This window comes from Lepisosteus oculatus, chromosome 8 (genome assembly GCF_040954835.1).
Source record: "Lepisosteus oculatus isolate fLepOcu1 chromosome 8, fLepOcu1.hap2, whole genome shotgun sequence".
In the NCBI taxonomy this organism is placed as follows: domain Eukaryota; kingdom Metazoa; phylum Chordata; class Actinopteri; order Semionotiformes; family Lepisosteidae; genus Lepisosteus; species Lepisosteus oculatus.
In genome coordinates this window covers 12,884,804-12,909,184 of record NC_090703.1, presented here as the reverse complement: position 1 = coordinate 12,909,184, position 24,381 = coordinate 12,884,804, and the positions used below count along the sequence as shown (strand labels likewise).

The following is a 24,381-nucleotide window of genomic DNA, read 5'->3' as shown; positions in this document are numbered from 1 at the left end:
TTAATACTTAGTAGCGGTGTGCTTTTTTAAAAATCTGAAGAAGTGATCAGTTTCTCACTGTCTTTGAGACATACCATGAGGTATGGGTGCCTGTGTTACTTCCTCAGGTGAAGACGAGTCTTCTGCAGTCTGCAATGTAATGACCCGGACATGTTTGCTTGTCCTGCTCCATGAAGTTGCCCACCCGCCCGTCAAACAGCACAAACGGTGAAACTCGCCGCAATCGTTAGTGCTGCGTTTGTGCTGGTTTGTGTCGCTGTAAGTAACGTTTTGTGCTGCTTTCGTTTCCGAGATATAGCGCCTTGTTTTTTCTGGTAATCACTTGACTATCTACAAGGAAGTTTACAGGTATCAGCAAACTCTGCAATTTGTTTTCCGAGTCAGTCGGGTCGGGTGGGGTGGATGTTTCAATATATTTCAATAGAGCGCCTTCTTTTCCTGGCTGTGACGTCACTAAGCAAAGTCACGACCACCAGATCTTTCAGTTGTGATCTTTTGATCAGTTGACCCCAGACTTAGCAGCCTTTACACGAATAAACAGTCTTACATTTAGGGAGGAGTTACTATGTTAGTTCATTGGGTTAGGTGTTTTCTTTTCATTTTTAACCATGTTCTCGAAAATGTATTGCTTGCGTACTCCTTTCATTAGTGAAGAGACACCAGTTTCCAAATTACCGCTGGTACAACACGAGAGCCCATATTCACATTTTTAGGTATTAGTTTCAAGATCGATATAATTTAACAATAAAAAACAAAATTGAAAGCACGAGCATAATAATATAATGATCATTTACATTTACATTTCTATTCATTTTTTAAGTACAAAGCAGAAGGTGTTTCCCCTACCTTAAACATACGATTAAAATTGTTCAAATACCATGTACTCATTACAGAAACCAGCGGAGACGGTTAAATTGCAAATAAAAAAATATTTATTTCGAAGGGATATTGTGAAACAATTAAGACGTTAAAAAATAAGCCAATGTAGTTATTTTGCAAATAAGTAAAGCATTTTAAAAATAGCTTCTCATTGACAGTAAACAAGCCGATCCACCCGGCGCTGCTAGCTTGAACAGCTCTCAGACCCGTGATTGGCTAAACCCCCGAACAGCTCGGGCTCCGATTGGGAGTGAGAGTGAGAATCGACACTCTGATTGGGTAAAGCGCCACAGCGGAAGTTCTGTGTGTTCTGTGTGTGCTGTATGAACACGCTGGATATACAGTAATACATCCAATCGTTTCCAGTTACTGATCAATATAAGAGAAGTGGCACTGAGGTCAAAACTGAATAGCAGACAAAGAATGTCATGGCATCCACAGCGCGGTCACGACTCCGATAGCATATCTCGATAGGAGTGCGCGCACCACAATCACATCGCGATACCCATTGCGATTGGCGCATCACTGTCATGGCGCCATGTATCGCGATATGACATACACCGACAAAACGCCTACGCTCCATGTCGCGACATGAAGCCTGCATATCGTAACATGACATACCCAGCCAAAAAATCCTCGCCCCCATGTCGCGACATGAAAGGCTCTATAACGCGATATGACATACCCCGGCAAAAGTGCCCCGCCCCCGTGTCGCGACATGAAGCCAGCATATCGCGATATGACATACCGTGGCAGAAGTTCCCCGCCCCTGTGTCGCGACATGAAGCTCGCATATCGCGATATGACATGCACCGGCAAAAGTTACCTGCTCCCATGTCCTGACATGAAGCCCATATATCGTGATATGACATACCCCGACAAAATGCCCTGCCCCCAGGTCGTGATATATGTTGCGTTAGGACATACCCTGGACAGGATATGCTGACCCTTTATTGCGACACGTACTATCTGGGTATATCATGTCCTGATATGAGACCTTTGTTGTGACAGCGGTGCCAGGGTGCCATGGAAGCAAGGCACCAGTCGTGATATACACTGCCGCGATATACATGGGGTCCCTATCGTGACATGCTGCGGAGCTCTTGTCGCGATGGTATCCCACAGTAACGCGTTTGGCAACAGCGTGTCACGGTAGGGGAAAAAAAGGAAAACGTACCATAGAAAATAAAAACCATGGATCTTACAATCGCGGTGATTCTACATACATTACAGCCACAGTTTTTTGTCATAGACGGTTAGCTTGTTGGTATGCCTCACGTCTTAGTATTATTCACATCTAAGGAGGCTCATGTTTATGGATATTGATTGTCTTCAAAATGCTAAGGGTACGAGCTAAACTGTAACAGAGCGCTTCAGCTCGGGAGATGGGGTCACTGGAGGTCAAAGTCGCCGTGCATGATCACGTGATCACCGGAAAAACAAGGTGTTATATTTCAGAAACGAAAGCAGCACAAACTCTACTTTCAACGGCACAAACTTAGCACTAACGAATGAGGTGGGTTTCATCGTTTGTGCTGTCTGTAGGGGGGCCAACTTCACAGAGCTTTTACCTTGCCTTTAAATATTCAGCGGACTTGAGCATGACATACCAGACGAACGTGCACGCACGTCTGGGTTTGGAGTAAATGCATCGCCCCAAGGGTAATATCGAGTGAGGCGCCATGAGAATAAAAACTGCGAAGGTATTAAAATATTAAGTTCTGAAGATCTTGTTTGATCCTTCATGATGCTTTTAAACTTGTATGAAACACACGAAATTAGTAGAATATTTTCGATGCCAAAAGACACCTAATTTGGAAATTCGTGACTTCCCCCAAGACTTAACACTGAATTGTTATAGTCGCATTACAGTGCTAACCAATTCATCGTACCTTTAATTGCAAGAATGGTCTGCTAATAAAAGCGTCAAATACATTCTTTGGATGTATTTTAGCTCTGTAAACGTCGTTCACTTAAAAATACTGCAGGGCATTTAGAGGCGATCTGAATAGTTATCTGTAAAATGCACACTCGAATCTAACCGTCAATATTATCTTAATGTTATTCATGCATTCCAAAACTTGTAATTTCTTTACAGGAAATTTTAGAACCTCTTCGTGCTGAACTCCTACAGGTCGAGCATGTATTGAGCTGCTACAAGTAAACGGGTGCACTGCCGCTTGCATTCCAGAAACACTTGTATTCTGGAAGCCAGGCTGTACTCCTTATAAACCCAAGATGTCTGTAGCATCTCGTGTGTCTTATTCGTTTCAGGACTGGTCTGCTCATCTACAGGCGGCTTTTTGAAAAACTGTAGATATGAGCATTTGTTTTGCCATGTTGGCTAATCAAACAATAACCTAGCGCTAGATAGCTCTAAAAAAAATCTTAAATTACTTAAATTACTTTAGACTGATTTTTTTGGCTAGGCCTAGGATCAATCAGGGCGGGTCCCTGCTTACAAGTGCAATCTAGATTTCCTCTGGGGTCTCCCATCCCAGTACCAGGAAGGTCCAGCCTTGCTTAGTGTCAGAGATCTGACCAGGTCAAGGTACTGTCAAAAACTCACCCTTGCCAAAAGTGAGTTACTGTAGGTGATCCCGGTTTATTTTGTTTTGAAAGCTTTATTCATTATCCATCAAAGCAGATGTTAAACTTTAGGCTGACCTTTGTCAGACCACATCTCAAGGGTTTTTTTTAAATAAAAATAACTAGCATTGCTGAACTTGGTCAATTCATAAACCCTTTTCTAGATTTGTTTCTAGCCAAATGAGATGGTTGAGTTGTTATGGAATTATGTAGTGGTGCATTTGATGCTTTTTGAAATCTTTATATCAACTTTTAAGAAGGCCGTTTGAACAAAGCTATGGTGATTCACTGAGTCTCTAGTGGCACATTTGAGTCGCTCTGATTCAAAGTGTTGTTTTGCTGGTCTACTGTTTGATGTTCTGTGCTTTTGTTATTCTTTTGCATGTTCAGACTTGCAAGTGCTCTCTCTCAGCACAATGCTTCAGTGTATTTGTACCCATTTTGGTGTGGATATGGCCCCAACTGGTAAGAAATTAAGAAACTTAATTTCAACCTTTGTGTACGATTGTGACCATAATACAACTGTTCAGTCTACAAGGGGTTCTATGAAATAACTAAACATTTCTTAAGGTCTTTATTTTACTAATATAGCCCAGGAATTATAAGACAGTAGCTCTTAGAACTTTGTCCAGCTGCAGGCTGTAAATGTTTCAGATGGAACTTGAATCTATGAAGTCATTAGGTTCCATGAAATTGAGGGAGTAGAATTTTCCTGCTCAGTTCCAGAAGAGCACAGGACCTGGAGTATTGCTGTATATTCCCTGGTCAGAGAACAAAATTACAAGGGCTGCCTGGCAGTTGGCAGAGGTGTTGTCTGTGTTAAGCTGCTGTTGCACTGCAATTTCCCTCATGGGATCAATAAAGTGTCTATCTATTTCTCTTTGGGTTCAAATGACCATGGGTTGATGAGTCCAGATTACACTGCTGTACAACCCTATGTCAGTGTTTTTCAAAAAGTTGCTTCCTGCATTCCAGCAGTTCATCACACTGCATCATTTGTTTTGGTAAACAGTGTCCCTTTCTGAAGTGATGCAGAGAGAAATTGTGTGTGAGGGTGTTACGATAAGTCAGAATGCAAACATTTTTCCTTTCTTCTATTTAGTTCAACTTCACTCAGACACTTCTGTGTGTGTTTTGCACTCTGGACTCTGCAATCTGAAAATTGCATATGTCTGTGTTTGAGGAAGTGGGTTCAATTGCATTGGCAAACACTTTTCACACAGTTTTAAGATTGCGTTGATCCCCGTTCGTCACGGTGAGCCTTGCTAATCACACCTCTGCCAACTCCCATCCTTTCAGCTCATTCATTCTCACAGGTCCATGTTGTTTCAGCTACTTCAGAGCTGTCACCTTCAAAGGCTGAATGAAAGTGTGAGTTGCCAGCCAAATACAATCAGAAAGCTTTCAGAAGTGTTAAATTAATCTGAACCCAATGTAGTGCAGTGGACATACTGTAACTATTCGTAATTTTACAATTCCTAATTCCTCATTTGACTGCTTCTTCCAGTACAGGGGAGCCAGACCCTATCCTGTCTGATAAAAGGCACAAGGCCAGGTACTTCCTGGGAGGGCTCCAGTCCATCACACACACACACACCAAATTTTCCCTAGAGCCAATTCAGCGACCAGTATGTTTTGGGGCTGTGGGAGGAAACCAGAGCACCCGGAGAAAACCCACAGTAACACAGGGAGAACATACAAACTCCACACAGATAGCACCCTAGGTCCGGAATTGAACCCAGGACCCCAGCTTTGCCAGTCACCAGTACTAATCACTGCGGTGCTACACTCTGATAATGCTTTGCTCCATTTAAATACTTCTGTGCTGTACTGCAGTCAGATGCAACTTTTAAAAAAAGTTAGCATGAAAGATTGACAGTCTTTACCAAATAACTTTGAAAATGTTGTACTGTAATGACATGTAAAACATATGAGGCTACTGTACATTAGTCAAGCCTATTGCATAACCGCTGCAGTTGCATGTCAACAGGATGGTATTGAGTAATGCTTATTCTGCGCAGCAAAATCATTTTTAGGGAATGTTTATTTGAAACAAAAGTGTACCAAGATTGTGTCTAATGCATGCTCAGAGATAATCTATGTTTAAAAAAAGGCGTTGGAACCATAATAACAGTAATCACAGCCTCTAGCCTAGGAGGACATCATCGTGTATGTCTCGGTTGTAGATCATAAGAAAATACTTAGCCAGCTTCTGTCTCTGGGGAACTCCATAGATACAGGCATAATGCTTTGGTTTGCCTTTTTCTCATGCTTTTAAGTTTTCCTTTTTCTGAGGCTTAAAATCAATAGCAACCCTGCCACATTGAACATACTGTAATTTTGATACTGGATTCTTTATAGTTGTTTTCTGCCATTTGCCATATGTGAGCTACATATTAGGGCAGAAGTATTTTTGTAACACTCGAAACTCAGGCCTTGAACGTCCGGTGGCTTCCTAATTTGTCATTGCTGCCTCAAATTTAGCCCCTCTGATAGCATTCTTTATTCTGCATGAGAGCATTTCAGTGAACCTAGATGAAGTCCCCAGTAGCTGAGTGAAATATACTGTATACTGGTGTTCCTAGGATTCCAAGAGCCCTGACTGTTTTAACTATCTCAAGAGTTGGCCAAACCTTTAGACTGGATAATCCTACTTCAGTCTTCACCCCTGTTCTTGTATAGTGGATTAAAGACACAGATGGATGATTATGACTTTGTGCTGAGCTCTATTGTGCTATTGTGTGGTGCTACCTTAATGAAATTTTACCATGGTAAATTAATACATTTATACTTATTTGGTCGATATGTAGATTGTGAATGGGCTGAATGGCTGCCTCTCAATTCTGACCTACTACATGAAACTGTAGTAAGTATTCATCCTAGTACAACTAAATGTTCTGCATATTGTAGGTTCCTATATGCGAGTCCTTTCTGGTTTTTTAGTGTTGTTCTTCGGGTGGTTGCATTCATTAGTCAGCTATGCCTGATTTCCTTTAAAAGGGGGGAGTTTTGTCCCCCCAGTGTGTTGAAGTTCCTTACTCATGTCACAACACTTGAATGTTGTTTTTTGAATCTTTTTTTTTGGGCGGGATCTGTTTGGATTAATTGCTTTGAAAATGCAATGATCTGGGGTGAAAGCACCAGCCCTGTCAGGAACACAGTGTAGCACAAGCCATGCAGTGATCTGAACGTTCCCTGTTTCATTGTTGCCTGAAGTAGGTCAATGTCAAGATAAGTTACAAAAAGTTAATTTTCCCAGATGTCCTCACAAATCATGTCACTTCTGTGACCATAAAAGTAAAAGCTGCAGTGATCACTCCTTGTTTAAAGTCACATCTTTAATATTTGTTGGCCCCAAAGCACCCTGTAGTGTGCAGTCCCTCTACAAATCCTGTCCTTTGGCACAGAATGTATCTTAATCACTTCTGAAAAAAAAAAAACAGATGTTTGTCAGCATCGTGCTTCTGCAAGGGACGGATTTTAAGTTGAACCCGTGAGTCACGAGCTGTTTCTGTACGCGTGGTTCAAGTCGGTGTGTGTCTGTTTTACTTTGCCGCGCTCCCGTAAGGAAACGAGCTCCGCCGGCAGACTAGCCTGGGTGCCCTGAACCAGTGGGAAGAGCCTGTCAGCTCCTGCCTCCCCAGAGGTTATGTGCTAGTGAGGCTCATTATGCCGACAGGTGTGTAATTACTCACGCCTTTCGGGGGCGACCCGTCTTGTACGCTCTCGGGTTGCGTTTGATCTTCCTCTCATCACCTTTTTTTCTTGGCGTCATGCGCTTCTTTCACATTGCAGAAGTGGAGTAATGGAAAGGGCGTTTGAAGCATCTCTCTTCTTAATACACCTAGAGCCCGAGCTTCCCCCTGCAGCCGTAGCTGGAAGGGAAGAAGCAAGACGTCATAATTATAATAATTCCCTGTGTTCATATAGTCTTTTTTGAAAAGCTGGTAAATATGAAAAGCACTTAACATATAGGCTTATGTGGACAAAATCTGGGGGCGCCGTTTTGCACCAGCAGTCCCACTACACAGCTGATCAGGCAGAGAAGTGCAAGATTGCTTCTTCAATTGAATTAAGGGGTAACTATTGGACGTTTACGAGCCTGTGCCAGGATAACCAACGTTAACACTGGTTTGAAAAGTGCTATAGGAACTTTAATAACAAAGTAGTCGGGATCTCAGTTTAATGGTTGGTATAAAAGTTGACACGTTCCACAGCACCCTGCTGGGAATTGTTTTTTTTGATGGAATTGTGCTCCAGAGGGAAGAGCACCACCTACTGGTCTACCAACACTGGTCTCCCATCCTAGTACTGACCAGGCCCAGACTTGAGCAGGAAGGAAGGTGCTGGGTCCTTTTTTTGAACTAAAATAAGTAACCATATGGTTTTTATTTCTTTACCAGATAAATAGTAAAAAGTAAATTAGAAAAGTGTGTGGTCCCTTTATGTTTTTGGGTGTCTGAGCTCCTGAACTGGTTTATAGGATATACTGTAGAATTCCAGATACAGTGGACTTGTAAAGCTTATTTAATACTTTACAAGGTTTTTCTTTAGTGTGGTTAAATGAAGACTGTGAAGTTGTGGATGGCCTTTAGATTCCTGGCTGCTAGCAACTTGACACTGGGTGAAAATCACCTCAGCATAATTAGGAAACTATTACAAATACATTCAGAAGGAAGAGTCATAAATTAAATTAAGAAGCTGTTTCTCCCAACCTGCCACACCTGTTAAATCCAGACAATCAGTTATCACAGTGTAATCTAGCTGGCTTGAAGCTTAACCACAAAGAAGTGCTTTTTCAATAAACCTGGCAGTTACAGTATGTCTAGTTAAATTCAATGGACACATTTTGGAAGGAAACAGTTTAAATATGCGTTCTTCCATAACAAAGGATCTGGTTTTCCAAAGATGGTAAACATGACCAAGACAAGTGGATTCATATTTTCCAAATTTAATTTAGTTTTTTGGAATGCATTTGTGCTATGTATTGTCATGTCTTTGAACAATTATATATCTGAATTTGAGCATGTGATATTCAATGTAAAACCCTACAATATTGTATCAATGTCTATTACTAGGTCCAGTGCTTTACATCATTTAACATCAGTACTATCTGAAGGTTTCTAGGTCCTAATTGTGGTAAAGTGGAACTCTGTCCTGAAATTACCATGGCCTCTCTTGTCCCTCACAGTAAGATGCCAGTGTTCCTGTTTTGTCCTGTCTTCTATGTACTGTTGTTTATCACACATTCCTGTATTCAGATCTCCTTCCAGGCCAGGAGAGTAGCAGTTAGAGAAAACTGTCCCAGCATAGGACGAGTTAAAATCTCATTATATACTAAACCTGCCTTTTACTTTGTCAAGATGCCATAATTACAATCTGCTTCTGTACGACTAATAACCCGGGGCGGTGTTAACACAAGTAATGTGTGAAAAAATGATTACTTAAACAGTGTGCTTCTGCTGTCTCCTCCCTCTTGCTAACAGAAGTCTAATGCTATGGCAGGAATTCCTGGGCACACTACAAGCAGACATTATACTGTACGTGCTGAAAGATCAGAATTGCCTATTGTGTATGATTCACATCTCCCAGATGCGAACATCGTGAGCGCACACAGGAGAATGAGGAAGTACAGAGAGGCTCCTTCTGCCCGCCCACCTTGGACTCACATGACCAGCACCACACCCCTGTACCAGAGGATCAGCACTGATTGGAGGAGATAATAATAATAATAATAATTGCTTACACTTATATAGCGCTTTTCTGGACACTCCATGCAAAGCGCTTTACAGGTAATGGGGACACTCCTCCACCACCACCAATGTGCAGCATCCACCTGCATGCGCATCTATCAGCGATGCCAACACACGCCTGCACGGGCCCAGGCGTTGCAGTGTAGGTCAAGGACCTGGGTTCGAGCCCACGGCATCCGGGTCATAGAGCTCATCCTGAGGTCAGGCAAGCACGTTTCCCACAGGAGCCACCCGGGGAGGCACTGATATTATTCTCGCATGAAGAAGAAGTAATAAGATAGAAGTACAAAGAAGGAGCCTTCTGTAGTCGCATATATATAAACAAGCGGTCTTGACTGCACGTTTCTTGTCATGTGTTTCAACTTTTTGTAATTCTCAGCAGCCTTGCTAGCTTGCTAGTGGTCAGCATTATGATTTCCGTTGAAATTAAATCTATTAGCCCAGCTTGTGGTGGACGTTTGTATAGCAACTGCTCTACCTGATTTTCATGGAATGCGTGCACATTTTAAATATCCATCACGACATTTCACAGCACTAAGTGCCGAACGGCTGTGTGGAGATGTCTGGACTGCATTCTATTTTTGATCTGTAGCGCTTGGCATATTGTGTGCCATAGCAACACTGAGGCACTTTGATTTACTGCTGTTAATAATAACTGTACATTCTTATAGTGTGCTGTTACAGCTGACTTCACTAAGTGTTGAAATAGCCAATAGATTGGATTTCATCTTAATGTGTTCTGTGGGTAACAAGACCAATTGATAAACTGGAGGTACTTGTGTTAAATGTAAAATTCTTACATTTTCCTGTTTTTCCTTTACAAGCTACTTAACATGATTAAGAATCACTGTATTTCCTAAGAGCTTTAATTATAAAATTTGCGAGCAATTTAAAGCATTTTATATTCACGGGTCATTTGTTTGCCTCAATCGAGGACTGGAAAGTGAGGGCATTATGAACAAATAACATATAACATCACCTTCTGTGAGCTAGACAAAATCTGCATTGGATGCCCTGTGCATTGCCCATCAGAATGAATGTGAAAGTTATTTGACGAGAACAGCAGTTTTGTGACGAGGACTCAGGCTTGCACCGAGGTGACAAGTGACTGAAATCATAAAGGTGGTGGCCCACTGGGCACTGGTTCAGCAGGTGGAGCTGATGTCTCTCACAAATAAATCACAGTATTGTCTACCACAGCACCTTCCCCGAGAAGGCCAGCATTCCTGTACATAATGGACATCTAGCAGGTACGCTGACTGCCTGCGGGTTGTCCACTTCTTTTGGGAAAACGGTAGTCATTTCAGATGGATCTTTCTTTGACGAACATGACCAGTTTCATGACTTTTTTTTGTTTGCTGTAAAACCCCCGCGAGGGCTTCGTTTACTAGCCCTCCAGTTATGCCTTACGGAAGAAACACCCCATCGAGCTGCTCCCACCAAGGTGTGGCCCCCTGGATGATTTGAGTACGCCCAGCACCCACCAGCTATCGGTGGGGAGGGGGAAGAAGGGACAGAGGGGTGAAGCAAATTCATAGATGGGGGTTGTTAGGAGGCCTTGATTGGTAAAAGACACTGGGGTAACACCCTCACTCTTTGACTTTGCAATGGCCTACCTAGTCTAAATCCAAGCAAACCAGCAAACCTTACACCTTACAGTATGTAGCCAGTCAGCATGGGATTAACCAAGGCATGGTGTCAAAAACAGCTGTCGAATTAACATTACTAGCAATTGTAACAAGGCAAGGTTGATTATTATAAGTGTCCCATTAGGGTTATACGGTAGTGTTCTTAGATTTGAGGGATACCAAGGCACCTCTCTGTTCTGTGTTTGGCTCAGGTAATAGAAGGGTTTACTGAATTATTGGGCAAAATGAAGGCAGGGCAGACATGCTTGCAGGCTTTTCCTCTCATGGCCTTTTCATTCTGGGAGTTGCACTGTTTCATAGCAGCCTTTTCTTGGTGTGTTCTTTTGGTTAATGGTACAGGATGTGCTTTTACTCATCACAATCAAGCACTACACAGGCGACTTTCCTCTTTCCCACTTCCTCCACACCTGACCCGCGTGTTCCCTTGGTGGAGGGGAAGAGAGAAGGTTTGCCTGGTAATGAGCTCTTTTATCCTCGGGTTGACTCTCGTAGCTGGGGTTCCTTCTGGTCCTGCAGTGGAGTCGAGTTAGACTGCGAGACAGAGGCCCAAACTGCGCTGGTCTGGTTTGTTTTTAAGAGACCAATTAGGACAATGATGAACTCCCTGAAGAAGTAAAGCAGAAGAAATACTGTACATGCCATGCATTTGAAAAGAGCTTGGTGTCTTGGCCTTTTCTGTTTGCCTTTAATGATTTCAGCAAGAATGTGTCTAGGTTATGAGTGCCTCTTAGTAAGAATTCCCTTGGCTGCTTGGTCCTAATGGCTCACTGATGCAATGCTGTGAAACACAGCCTTGCTAGGGGAGGGAGGCCCCCCATATGGCCACATTACCCGAAACCTGAGCCATTGGTTTCTCCTCAGCACTCCTGGAATTCACTGAGCTGTAATGGGCTTGCCACACTGAGCTCCGCCCTGTCCAACCAGGCGTGCAGGCTCCCACGTGATCGCTTTCAGCCCTTTATACTGCAATATTACCCACTTCTGCCTCCTAATACTACCTTCTTCCAAAATGACCTTCTCATCAAATTGCCTCGGACGGGCAAAAACGAAGCCACCGAAATCCTCTTCATTGACAGGAGAAAAAAAGATTTCAGGTTCTGTGCTACTGATATAAACCTTCCATTAGTGTGTTTACAAATTATCCCTTTACCTTGCCTTTCGCTAGCTCTGATCTTACAAATCTGACCTTTTTCTCTGCAAAGAGGCACAAAATTGTATTTTGGTTACAGCCTTTGTTGAATCTAACTTACTTCCCCCTGCATGGGATAAACATATGACTAAATCTGCGTGGCAGGACAGCGATCACACACTTGGTGTGTCTTGAACAAGCATACTACATTTCCTAACAGAAATCTTAGGTAACTAAAGTATAGATAAGCAATTTAGGAGGAATTCAGTCCACCCTTCAAGCAGATGTGTGGTGAATGGACTCTTTTGTCTTTCAGCCAAATGTTTATTCTACCATTCAGTTACACTTGCAGGCATTAAGTGTAAACTGCACTCAGTTAACTCACTTTATTTCCCGATTAGATATTTTTTGTTTTGCATATATGTGTAATAGCATCATATACATGCTTGCAGGCTTTCATTTTAGTAGCGCATTTGTAGATGGGGAGATAGTGTTTCAATGATCTGTACTTCACAGTGAACGAAACCCCCGGTCCTTCATTGTCGGTAGAAAACGTTGATAATGGCAAGCTGTTGCGTCTCCTGTGGGAAATGCTGGGACTGTGGGTAGCCCCCTCTGTGATGGCTCTCATTTCTTAATGTACAGTAACTGTAGACACCCAGTGGGGGAGGTGGGAGTGGCAGCCCTGCTTTGACCCTTGTCCTCCGGCTGGTTGGGCCCCCTCTCCATCCTCCCTCTCTCCTTCCTAATGGCGAGCTGAAGCCTGCAGCCCCTGTTGACTCCCCCCTCACCCCACCCCCACCCCCACCCAGTCCATCTTTCCACGCTGTATCCTGATGAAAGCTAATAGCAAATTAAGAATGGATCTGTCCTTTTAATGTGATAAGCTTCCACTAGCAGATAGAGTTTTGCATTAAGATAATAGAGTAGAATGTTTAGAAGGGAAAAAGAAATATTAATAGTATCCAGGAGACTGGTGATCATATGTGAACTGTGATTTTGCAGTACTGTACCTATTGATCCCTGACGGGTTGCTTTTACCATGACTGGAGCAGGAGAGAGTCTTGGGGATTTAAATAACGTCAAGGAGATGGAGCGCGGCTTTTTCTCTCTTGCTGTCAGATTGTTTCAGCAGTCCTTTTTAGATAAGAGTTTATAAAAACTGTTTCAGTTCAGTCGTTTTTATTTGCTTGATAACTTTGTGTTTGTAACGAACCGCATTCAGCTTTGCTCCCTGCCTTCTTTTCAGTCTTGCTTTTTGCCATTTGGTTCAGGATCTGTACGCGTTATCAAATGGAACGGAGTTACCGAGCCAGTACGCAGCTGAATGTACGCATACTCATGAGTGAACTAAAAAGCCACAGCATGTTCTTTGAATTGACGTGACTAGATGTCCTTGGCACATATGAGCAGAGAGAGTTCCTCTTTAGAGCTGAACAATGGATCTCCTCCTCAATGTATAACTGTACTTGTCACACCTCATAGATGTGCACTGAGGTCTTTATTTTGCTAGACTCGCAATGGGTTCTGTGCATGTGTGTGGTTAGAGCTCTTCAAGCTGTGCGTAATAAGAATACAAAGGAACAGTAGCCAGAATCATCGCTATAGCCCCCTATTATTCTCATGTGATCGTTTAGGTGAAATCTCATAACCTGAGAATTGTTATTTTTTAATTCATTTTAAAGGTCTGCCTTGGTTTTAAACCTGCAGTTTCAGCCTGTTAAGATGAAGAAATTCCCACTTGAGCGCACCACATTATGGCACTCAGTCTTGTTCGCTGTCCAGGGATGTGCCGTTGTTTATTGGAAGAATTTGTTTCCATGTCCCTGCAGTCACCTGGCCAGTGCTTCCTGGGTGATGGACTGTAGGTTAAAAGGCCGACTTCACAGGAATGTCAGGTCCTTTGCCATATCGGTCAGTAATGTCAACGTGGGTTTTACACCCTATTCATTGCAGATGAGCACATAATAAAGTTTAAAAACTAAAACTAACAGAGGGAATTAAAATATACTCAGTGGTGCAGCACTGGGCAGTTGGAATCTCTCCACAGAGGAGCCGTTGGTGTTAATGGAAATGAAGACAACCGGGTTATCTGGTGCCGTTCTGGGTCCTGCTTCAGTTCTTTTCTCTCTGGGTGTAGTTGAGAGCTCAGGCAGCAAGGACTGACTTAAAACAAGAGTAAATAATTAGACTCAAAGTATTACATCTAAAAAAGAACCCCTGTAATATCTTCTGTACTGTTATGCTATGCAGCATTTTGTTCTTTTCTTCTCTGGAACACAGAGCGGTTTGAAAAGCTGCTTGTTACCTGAAATGTGACTTCTCTGCGAAGTATGACAGTCCCACTTTGGCTAATATAGGGAGGGGTGATGGGCCACTAGTCTTTAGTTTTGCTTTACATGGTGATACGACAATTTTCTTTTAAAACATTTTCGTCACATTTCAGCTGCAGAGGGTAATAACATTCCACATTCAATTATTCAGGCCTAAGTAAGAGATTAGCAACATGCCAAAGAAATAATTAATCTGCAGTAATGCAATATGGAACAGGTAAGGGTTCATTCCATGCTGAAAGGTAAAGAAAAGAAATGGAACATTTCTGCTGTGGTGCCTTCTTTAAATGCACTAATTTCCTCCTCCTCTTCTTCTTCCTTTCTTCTTTTTATTCGAGAAAGAGAGAGAGTTAAGAGTTATAAGAGAAGAGTCTGGCTCTCACAATGGACTGGACTGCCCTGCGGAAATAAGGCTGAGCTCCGTAACCCGAGTTCTGCACCCTTAGGCCCCTAGTTTCCCGACACGTGGAGTCGCTCAGGTCTGTCGGGTGGCCACAGGAGAGTGAGGCATCAAGCCTCAAGGCAGCGAAGGCTTTCATGCGTAGTCCAGCTGACCTTCGACGCTCTTCACACATTCCACAGCACGGAGGCGATGTGTTTTCAGCAGCAGCAGCAGCAGGGACGGGCCTCGCTCTGCAGCCGGGGTTACTCCAGCGCAGCCACGCAAACCGTCGGGCATTGTTCCCCGGGCTGCCGTCAGCAGTCCTTTCTGTAGCTCGTGCAGGACCAGCCCCACAATAGCATCTCGCCAGACTGCATTCCAGCCAAGGAGACAGACTAATTAGAGCCATCTCCTTTCACTTTCTGCTGAAAAATCAGACTTCTATTTTTACGCGGTGCGTAATGCAAGGGAATCGAATGAGAGTGCCAGCGATGACAAAATAGAAACGCATGAAAATAACCCCTTGGCAAAGCGTCATGCTTTAAAAAAAGGCTATGACAAAGAGCTGAAGTAGGGGGATGGTGTTTTTTCTTTCAACTGTGAAATAATTTGTTTTGTAATCAAACCTGACTTTTCTTCAATCACTCGGGGTCAAAGCTCGTTGCGAATCTTGCTGAAGAAACACACGACACTTATGCATTTAACACCTTGCTCTGAAAAGGCCATTTTCACAGTTTAGAGCAGGTGTAGATCTTGCTGTCCTTTACTTTATTCTTTCTGTACTGTAAAGCTAACACAAAAAAAAATGGCTGAAAGATCCTCAGCTCAATCAGCTACTAGTGATCAAACAGGCTAGATGAGTTGATTGGTCTTCTCTTGTTTGTATCTGTTCCCATGACTTATAAGAGATTAGCTGTTACTAGCAGTCTCCGTTTCCCTCAGCGGCTCCCAAAACCTTCTGACGGCAAAGAGAGAAATGTTTCGTTTTCAGGCTGTGAAGACGGCACGCCCTGACATGTACTGTATGTCATTCTCCTCTGCTAGGTGCAGCTCCAGGTTCATCCTAATCTGTCGGCCAAAGAGGACGCGCTTCAATACATCGAGGAGCTCATTCTGCAGCTGCTGAACATGCTGTGTGTAGCCCAGCCTCGCACTGTCCAAGATGTGGAGGTACCTTGACTGGCAGCTTCAGAAGAGCAGGGAGCATGTGCCCTCAGCTGGCTTGGCCAGAGTTCCTGCCGCTTGCCTGCGGTGTAGACATTACTGCACCGGAATTCCAGTTGCCTGGTTATTTTCATGCTTTTCAGGCCTGGTACTTGTTTCATTTTGTTCACCAGACAATTACAATAAAGCACCAGCTTTTTGTTTATTTTAACCTAACTATCCACATTGTGAATACTGAATCCAACTTAACACTTTGCTACTTTGAAACCTACCCTCCTTTTTTTTTTACTCAGAGGCTAAAAGGTTCCATCAGTTTCACTATAAATTAAGCAATTCAAGGCCTCTTTAATTTGTTAATCTACACACGCAGCTAATTAGTTGGCAGGTATCACATTAAATGGGGAAGCTCTGTTACTGGTAGTCAAACTGAGTCAACCATTAAATGTCAAAGTTGTTTTAAAATAATTAGCTTTAAAAGGTGAACATGTTATTATATTTTGTGTACAGAAAAAATATAAACAAACTTCATACTCTATTTTATTTAGTTAATTTCACAATTTTGCAGTGCATGTGCATGTCTTTTAAGAGGCTTATAAAACCTAAATGAATCGAGTACCTTTATTTTTATACAGTAATTGCAGAGATAGTGTGAAATAATCTTTGACTGTTTTTAAATTGCTATGATCTTGGTTTTCTTGCTTAATTGTTACAGTTTGCATTATTTTTATTTTTTAATTGTCAATTGAGCAGTCACACTCATGGCTTTTTCCCTCACATCCCCACATTTAGTTTCATACCTGCACTTTTTTCCTTGTTTTTTTTCATTTGGGAAAGCAGTCTGTTTGCAATGTCTCTGTTGTAATTAAGTCGGTTAGCCAAGTACTGACTTCCCAGTATTGGTTAATAGCCTCTTGGGAGAGCCAGGTCTGTGCTGACCTTTGCCTTCTCAGCTGCACTGTTTAAATGCCTGTCACGGCAGACCCATTCTTCCGCGTTTATAAGTTGGAATGGAAGGAAGGTTTTGTATCCGCGTTCTGTGTTCCCTTCAGGAGCGTGTTCAGAAGACGTTCCCCCACCCCATTGACAAGTGGGCCATCGCTGATGCCCAGTCGGCCATTGAGAAACGCAAGAGGAGGAACCCCTTGCTGCTGCCCGTGGACAAAATCCACCCCCTGCTGAAGGTATGTCCCCAGGGCAGCGTGGGTCTGTGGTGCAGCCACTGGTCAGTGCCTCCTTGTGAAGCACACCTGGGTCTGGGGTTTGCTGTGATTCGCTTCAAGCTCCAATACGTACTGTTGATGATTTTGTGCCCTTTGAGACTTTGTGATAGGCCAGCTGTCTTTTCATGTGTGGGTTGGCATGTTTTCCAGGAGGTCCTTGGTTACAAGATCGACTATCATGTGTCCCTATACATTGTGGCTGTGCTGGAGTATATATCAGCTGACATCCTGAAGTTGTCAGGGAACTACGTGGGCAACATTCGGCACTACGAGATCAGCCAGCAGGATATCAGGGTGTCCATGTGTGCGGATAAGGTAGGGATTTGCCATGGAAAGGAAATACAGAAATGTGTTCATAGGACATTGCATTTTACATCCTTTCTAGTTCTGTGATGGGGAATTATTGCTATTTTATTGATGATTTCTTACTTTAGTAAGTGAGTGAACTACATACTGTGAATATAGTGAATAGAAAAGAACTCCAAAAATAATAATACTAATGGGGAAAAACATTTGTACATAAAAATAAAAGCTGGAGACGTCGACATGCCGTTACTCAGTGCACAAGGGTTGGGCATACCTGTGGAGAGGGTGGGGTATTTCCTGTTGAAGCCTGGGAGTGATGGCAATGACCGATTTGAAGGTCAGTGGATGGTAACTAACATGAAATGTAACCCGTGACCCATTTACTTTACGTGCAAATCCTGTTGATCCAGACTAGTCTTTACATTACTAAAGAACTGTTTTGAGTGATTTCTAAATGAAATGTGTCCCTAGCTGCTCCAGGTAGAAGACAGCACTGAAGTTAATAGGAAAGGTGCCAAGAATTTTGAACAAAACAAAGACAGGCCAGTTAACACAAAACAACAATGAAGAAAAATCATTAATCTTATTTTCTCCTCTCCCAGCCCCTATACTGTACATGTCTAATTAAAACATGTTGCAATAAAATATGAGCAACATCTTCAAAACCACACAATGCACCATGTAATGCACTCCTGCAGCGTTCTGAATGGGCAACAAGCCCGTTCAGTACTGACCATTTATCTTGTGTGCTGCGCTCTTCACATTGTTGCTAATTAACTTTTGGGATCAGGAGTGTCAGTTCAGTAGTGTTCCTTACTGGGGTCCTTTGTTTATTAATTTATTCAGCGGACATGTGTTAGATCAGTGGTTCTCAAACTGTGGTACGCGTACCGGCAGTGGTACGTGGAGTGCCGCCAGGTGGTACGCCAAATGATCCTGGAACTGGGTCGTGTGCGCTGAAAAATCGGGACGGGTTTTCATATTTTGTATTTTAATACGTGTCGAATATGCAGCCTACGTACTACGATACAGTGCGCTCTAATACTTCAGTGGACACAAGAGATACTCTGTAATTCTATACCACTCTACAGGAATGCGTGCTACGGATGCAAGTGACCAATTGGTAAAAGCTACTGTATCTCCAGCAAATGGGGAGAAAGGAGAATGTGCGTGATTTTGGAACAATGCCAACGTTGTAAACACAGGAATGCATAGAAATACGTGCTACAAACGCAGGTAATCTTGTGAGCACACGAAAGCGTGATAATAGAAAAATATTTAAGAACTGTTCTAATTTGAGAAAAATACACAGAGCATCTCTGTGTTTCGCTCCCATGCGCATGAAATAAAAACTTTAAATAAATACGGAAACAAAAACGGAAACGTGGAAAAATGCAAGCTTGCGGATTGCTAAAGCAGGTAAGCTATACTATTTTTGAAGAACCTTATTTACTGTTGGCAAAAGAGCTGACACGTATTATGTGTAGAGAAAAAGCTGCTAAACAGCTTGACCTGCTGCCCCCTCCTCCTGAAAGACACAGTCATTCATAGAATTATTAAAATGAAGGATTATGTCAAAAGTACACTGATAGAGCGCGTTAAGATGAGCAGATGTTTTTCACTGCAATTAGATGAGTCTGTAGTCGATTTGGCCAATTTGCTCGTTTACGTTAGATACGAGTTTGAGGGTATGTCCCATGAAGACTTTCTGTTCTGTAAACCGCTACCAACAGGAACTACAGGAGAGCACATATTTCAGCTTCTGAATGAATTTATCGAAGAGAATGGCCTCGACTGGATAAAATGCGTCTGAGTTTGTACAGACGGTGCTAGAGCAATGACAAGCCGACATAACGGTGTAGTTGCACGAATTAGAGAGGTTGCTCCAGAAATTAATGTACGCATTACAACATCCACCGCGAGACCTTTGCCGTCAAGAAAATGCCTGACGATTTAATATCTGTTAGGCTCTGTTTTGAATTGTATCAAGGCTCGAAAAATTAATTAACATCTGCTTTGCTCAACTAAACATGCTCACCCCTCTCACTGAAATGGTGCTTTTTTATTAGTTGTTGTTACTGTTTTTTTTTCTGTAAAACACTTTGAGTAGCCACCTTTAAAGGCGTTATATCAAATAAAGTTTATTATTATAATATGTATTATATGTATGTGTGAGTGTGTGTGCATGCGTGCTCATGTTGGTCATTGAGAATTTCTGGGGTTCCTAGGAGATGATGACTTGTAGGTGGTACTTGGATGGTTTGGTTGGATTAGGGGTGGTACTTGGTCTAAAAAGTTTGAGAACCACTGTGTTAGATAATAGCAGCACATGTTATTTGCTGAAGTGCATCACTGTGCCCACCTGCAACAAAGAGGCAGTAGTTTGGGGGAGACCATTGGACTAAGCAGGATGTAAACTAAATAAATATCCATTTACTGAATGCCTATTAGAAACAGAAACTCTAAAGCAGCAGAGTTGAGAACCAAACCCAGAATAAAAAAACTTTCAGATTTTCAGATTCAGATGTTTTCGGTTACGTGTTGTTATTTTTGGTAGTGGTATTGATCATGCCATGATGTAGATCATACTCTTAAAAACATCATCCTTAATGCTTCCAGACTTCTTCCTGTTCATGTTGTAGCTGGGGATGTGCGAATTGCTTCAATGAGCGCTTGTGTGGATGCCTCTTCCAGGTGCTGATGGATATGTTCGATCAGGACGAGGACATCGGGCTGGTTTCTCTGTGTGGCGACGAGCCTTTGTCCACAGGAGAGCTGACCTATGACGACCTGGTGCGGCTAGAGATCGCAGAGGAGCGACAGTACCTGCGGGAGCTCGACCTCATAGTCAAAGTGTTCCGCCAGGCCTTCCTGTCCAACCCCAAGCTCTTCACGCCCCACGTGAGTACTCACTGGACCTCCTCCTCCCTCTTCCTACCCCCTCTCCGTCCGCGCGCCGGTCCTGCTCGATCAATAGCTAGATTACGTAGTGGAAAACCGGCAGTGCGGTTCTTTTTTTTTAAACTCTGTGAATGAGCCATGCAGAAAGTTAATTTGCTCCTGAAAGGTCCAGTGAATTAATTGAGTGTCGTATGGGTCTGAATGAAGCCATATTCTTTGGCTTATATCTGCGATTTGATTCACACTTTAAAAAACGCTCCTGCCCTCACTATGCTGCACCTTCACAAAGCAGTCCTTCAGCCAACCTCTAGAAATCTTGAAATTGTCTTTCTTAGATATTTGCTGAAGCAGCCACCTGCTTTGAGTGTTCACTGTTGACTCACAGCTGTGACTCCTGAATGTAGCATAATATTAACTCCAGGTGTTGGGTAAAAAGGAGATGAAGCTCCATTGTGCATGTGGGCTCGTTTAGATTTTAATTGCCAGCAGCCATATCACCCTGCAACTAACAACTGGCAACCCACTGAAGCTAAGCAGGTGTGAGCCTGGTCACTACCTGGATGGGAGACCTCCTGGGAAAAACTAAGGAGATGTTAGTGGGGCCAGCAGGGGGTAAAACCGAGGTCCTGACTCTCTATGGTCATTAGAAATCCTAGGGCGTTTCTCGAAAAGAGTAGGGGTGTAACGCCGGCGTCCTGGCCAAAGTTCCCATTGGCCCTTACCAATCATGGCCTCCTAATAATCCCCCTCAATGAATTGGCTTCATTACACTGTTCTCCTCCCCACTGAGAGCTGATGTGTGGTGAGCGTTCTGGCGCACTATGGCTGTCGTTGCATCATCCAGGTGGATGCTGCACATTGGTGGTGGTGGAGGGGAGTCCCCATTACCTATAAAGCGCTCTGAGTGGAGTGTCCAGAAAATTACTATATAAGTGTAAGCAATTATTATTGTTATTAATTATTAATCTTGCTGCTCTGGAAGTATCCGGACTCAAAGATTCTTCCGCACACACAGATACACACGTTTGTCTTCATATTTGTTGGGAACTTCCCTATGACTTTATTTCTGTAATTTATTTTTTATTCCAAAGTTTATTCAAATGAAACTAAAAGTGTCCAAAACATCCAGTCATATTTCAAATGTAAAAGACATCTTTGTTTATTTCCGACATTTACTTTAAGGAGATTATCCCCATATCTTCAGTTTGTTTGGAGTTACTACTGTGTAATTGTAGGAACATTGTCAGACTTCACAACTACAGTCGCACATAAACTCTTTGTTAACATGTTAACTCTTACCATATAAGTCTTTTAGGCCTTCAATGCAACCTTTCCTCTTTCTGTCATCTTGGGATCCAGTAAAACCGGGAGAAACATATCTAAATATACAGAAGAAAACTCTGAAAGTGCAGTTGTGATCCCTTAACGAAACCAATCACTGATCCCTTAATTTGTCTTCTAATCCCATGCTTTTTTCTCCCCTGTGTCTGAGGAGTATGGTTTTGAGCTGGTTATGAAGGAATTGCCAGTACAGTCTGAAATTCTATCTGGAAAACAGAATAATGACCTCAAACGCTTCCCTTAAGAATAACTGAAACGGAGCAGCTGTAGCATCTGTTGTGTGTATCGAAGTGTAACGTGACGAGCTGGAGAGAGCAACAGTGAACATGAATAAATAAGAAGGGATACAGTAGATGCAAAAGGACTTTATGCATTTTAAATGAGAGGGGTACTGTGTCAGGTGGTAGCTGGAAAGAGAATCTATCGAAAGCATAATGAGGTTTTTAAGAATCTGCAGTGATACACAGCATCCATTAAGACCATCCATGGGAGTGCTACAGTATGGATATTGAAGTGATTAGGAGCCAGCCTTTTTATCATCGTTTGTAACATGTCATCACAGTGCTTTAGAACACAGAAAATCTAAGATTCCCTTAGGTTAATCCTCTAAAGATGTTACTTTTCAATAAATATTTAAACTTTTTAGGGATTTTTATATCAATAGTATTTACTGTTGAGTAAGGTATTCTGCTGCTAGTTTGTTTTCCAGTTTGTATATAGATAATGCTGATAAAAAGATAGAATTCTATTTTTAGAAAAAAGATTAAATGTTTTGGTCTTTTGTCTTCTTTGGAGCCAAGTTAACTTTAACAGTGAATATAGGTTTTGTGTAGACTGTGAAATACGGAATATTTTTCATTTGATTAAGAAAGAGAAGGAACATAGAGTGGATTAAAAGAACTAAAAGATCAGTGAATATGACAAGAAAGGAATGATCAAGGTGTTTGAGTTTGTAAACCCGTATGTTTGTACTGTAGGTATGGCCAGCAGTGGTTAAAATCTGTTTTGGTGGTGTGTAAAGTATTTAGTATTGACATACTGTACCCTTTTTGGAGGGTTGTTAATTCACACCATCAGCCTCAAGAACAGCTGAGAGGATATGACACTTCAGTCCAGTCAGAAGTTTTGCAAAAACAAAACACTTGAGTTGTACCTTTGTGATTCAGGGCCTTTAATTAAATATCGAATCCTATGTGTAAGTCAGCTGCAGATTGCTTTTGGCATCTCTTGTAGCATCAGCAGGAAGAAGCAAGTGAAAAATGCATCTGGAAATCCATGCCTATATGCAGTGATCTAATGTTAGCAGCACTGTTGTCTGCAGGATATTGACGTGATCTTCAGCAATATTCTGGATATCCACGAGCTGACGGTGAAGCTGCTGGGGCTGATTGAGGACGCGGTGGAGATGACAACAGACAGCAGCCCCCATCCTCTCGTGGGCAGCTGCTTCGAAGATCTGGCCGAGGTACGTGTCGAGTCTTTGCAGGACAGGCAAGCTCTGATAATTGTGCCGCACTTCAGAAAGTACAAAAAAATGTGCAACGTATTTTGTAGGGTTTTAGTTTTTTGTTTTTAGCTTTTGTGTTTGAACACGAAAAGACTGCTTCAGTGCCACTCGTGGAGGCCCTTTCTAACTGCAGACACAAAAAAACAAAAAAGGGAATTCAAGTAGAAGTACAGTAGGTCCAGGGGTATCTGTGACAAGAGGTGTTTCTTTATACAGTGAGTTGCCAGCAGCCTTGGATTCAGATTTAATGGCAAATATTGTTAAAATTATTTAAATCTAATAATTACACATAGTGCTTTTCATACAGAAGGATCCCCAAGTTCTCTATGTGTAGGAGGTACCCTAAATCCTCCGGCCCCAAAGAGCTCCGCCCGTCCAGGTAACACATACTTAAGCAGCTGTTTGGCACCTGCACCCCAATGGTACAGTAGAGAAACAGCTTCACCAGTTGAATTAAGGTCAGAATATGCACACCCAGAGAGGAATTTCACCAGGATGCCGGAGTTAACACCATAAGCAGTACCATAGGATCTTTTTTGACTAAATAGTCATGTCTCATCTAAAAGACTGCACCTCCTACAGTAGTGTCCCCTGTCACCATCAGCTCTTGTCCACAATGTTGGAGACTCCAGACAGCCAAGAATTAGTGACAAGAATTAAAATCTCTAAGGCATATCTCTAGTTTTCCCAGCTGCAGTTGCCTCAGTCTTGACCTGTGAGGACTGAACGGGACCAGGCTTTGTCAGGGGTCTGGTCTGTAAGTGTGTCTTTGGGAACAATTACACTTATTTATCCAGGTCAAACCTGGAAGCGGTGGAGAGTCTTGTGCTGTCCGTGCCTTCGCAGCCAGGTTTTCGAACTTGTCAATGATCCGAATTTCGTGCTACTTTTGTGTGTTTATTGCATATTTGATCAAAGAATGTGTTCACAGGCTAACAAGATTGAGAATCTGAGCAAGGACAGCTTATAAATCCACATTTAACTGTTTTCAGGAGCAAGCATTTGATCCCTATGAAACGCTGTCTCAGGATATCCTCTCCCGCCAGTTTCGCGAGCATTTCAGCAGCCTGATGGCCAGGCCAGCTGTCGCCCTTCACTTCCAGGTACCAGAAGCTTTCTTACTCCCTCCCTCTGTGCTCTGGCTTTACAAGCAAGGGACGTCTGCATTTAGAATACCTGTACCTTGGAGTGTTTGTGTGATTTTCATGGGCTGAAGATGTGTTGGATC

The 24,381-nt window shown here is 42.6% G+C and overlaps 1 protein-coding gene across 3 annotated transcripts in view; it reads left to right on the top strand.

The window, feature by feature from the left end:
- Window positions 1-24,381, top strand: part of sos2 (son of sevenless homolog 2 (Drosophila)) — a 54,907-nt gene that overhangs the window by 10,230 nt on the left and 20,296 nt on the right. For all 3 annotated transcript variants that reach the window (XM_069193250.1, XM_069193249.1, XM_015350846.2), the window contains 6 exons: window positions 15,759-15,884; window positions 16,928-17,059; window positions 17,249-17,413; window positions 20,099-20,305; window positions 22,968-23,111; window positions 24,146-24,256. In XM_069193250.1, coding sequence (XP_069049351.1) covers window positions 15,759-15,884; window positions 16,928-17,059; window positions 17,249-17,413; window positions 20,099-20,305; window positions 22,968-23,111; window positions 24,146-24,256 — 885 coding nt within the window. The remainder of the gene's footprint in view (window positions 1-15,758; window positions 15,885-16,927; window positions 17,060-17,248; window positions 17,414-20,098; window positions 20,306-22,967; window positions 23,112-24,145; window positions 24,257-24,381) is intronic.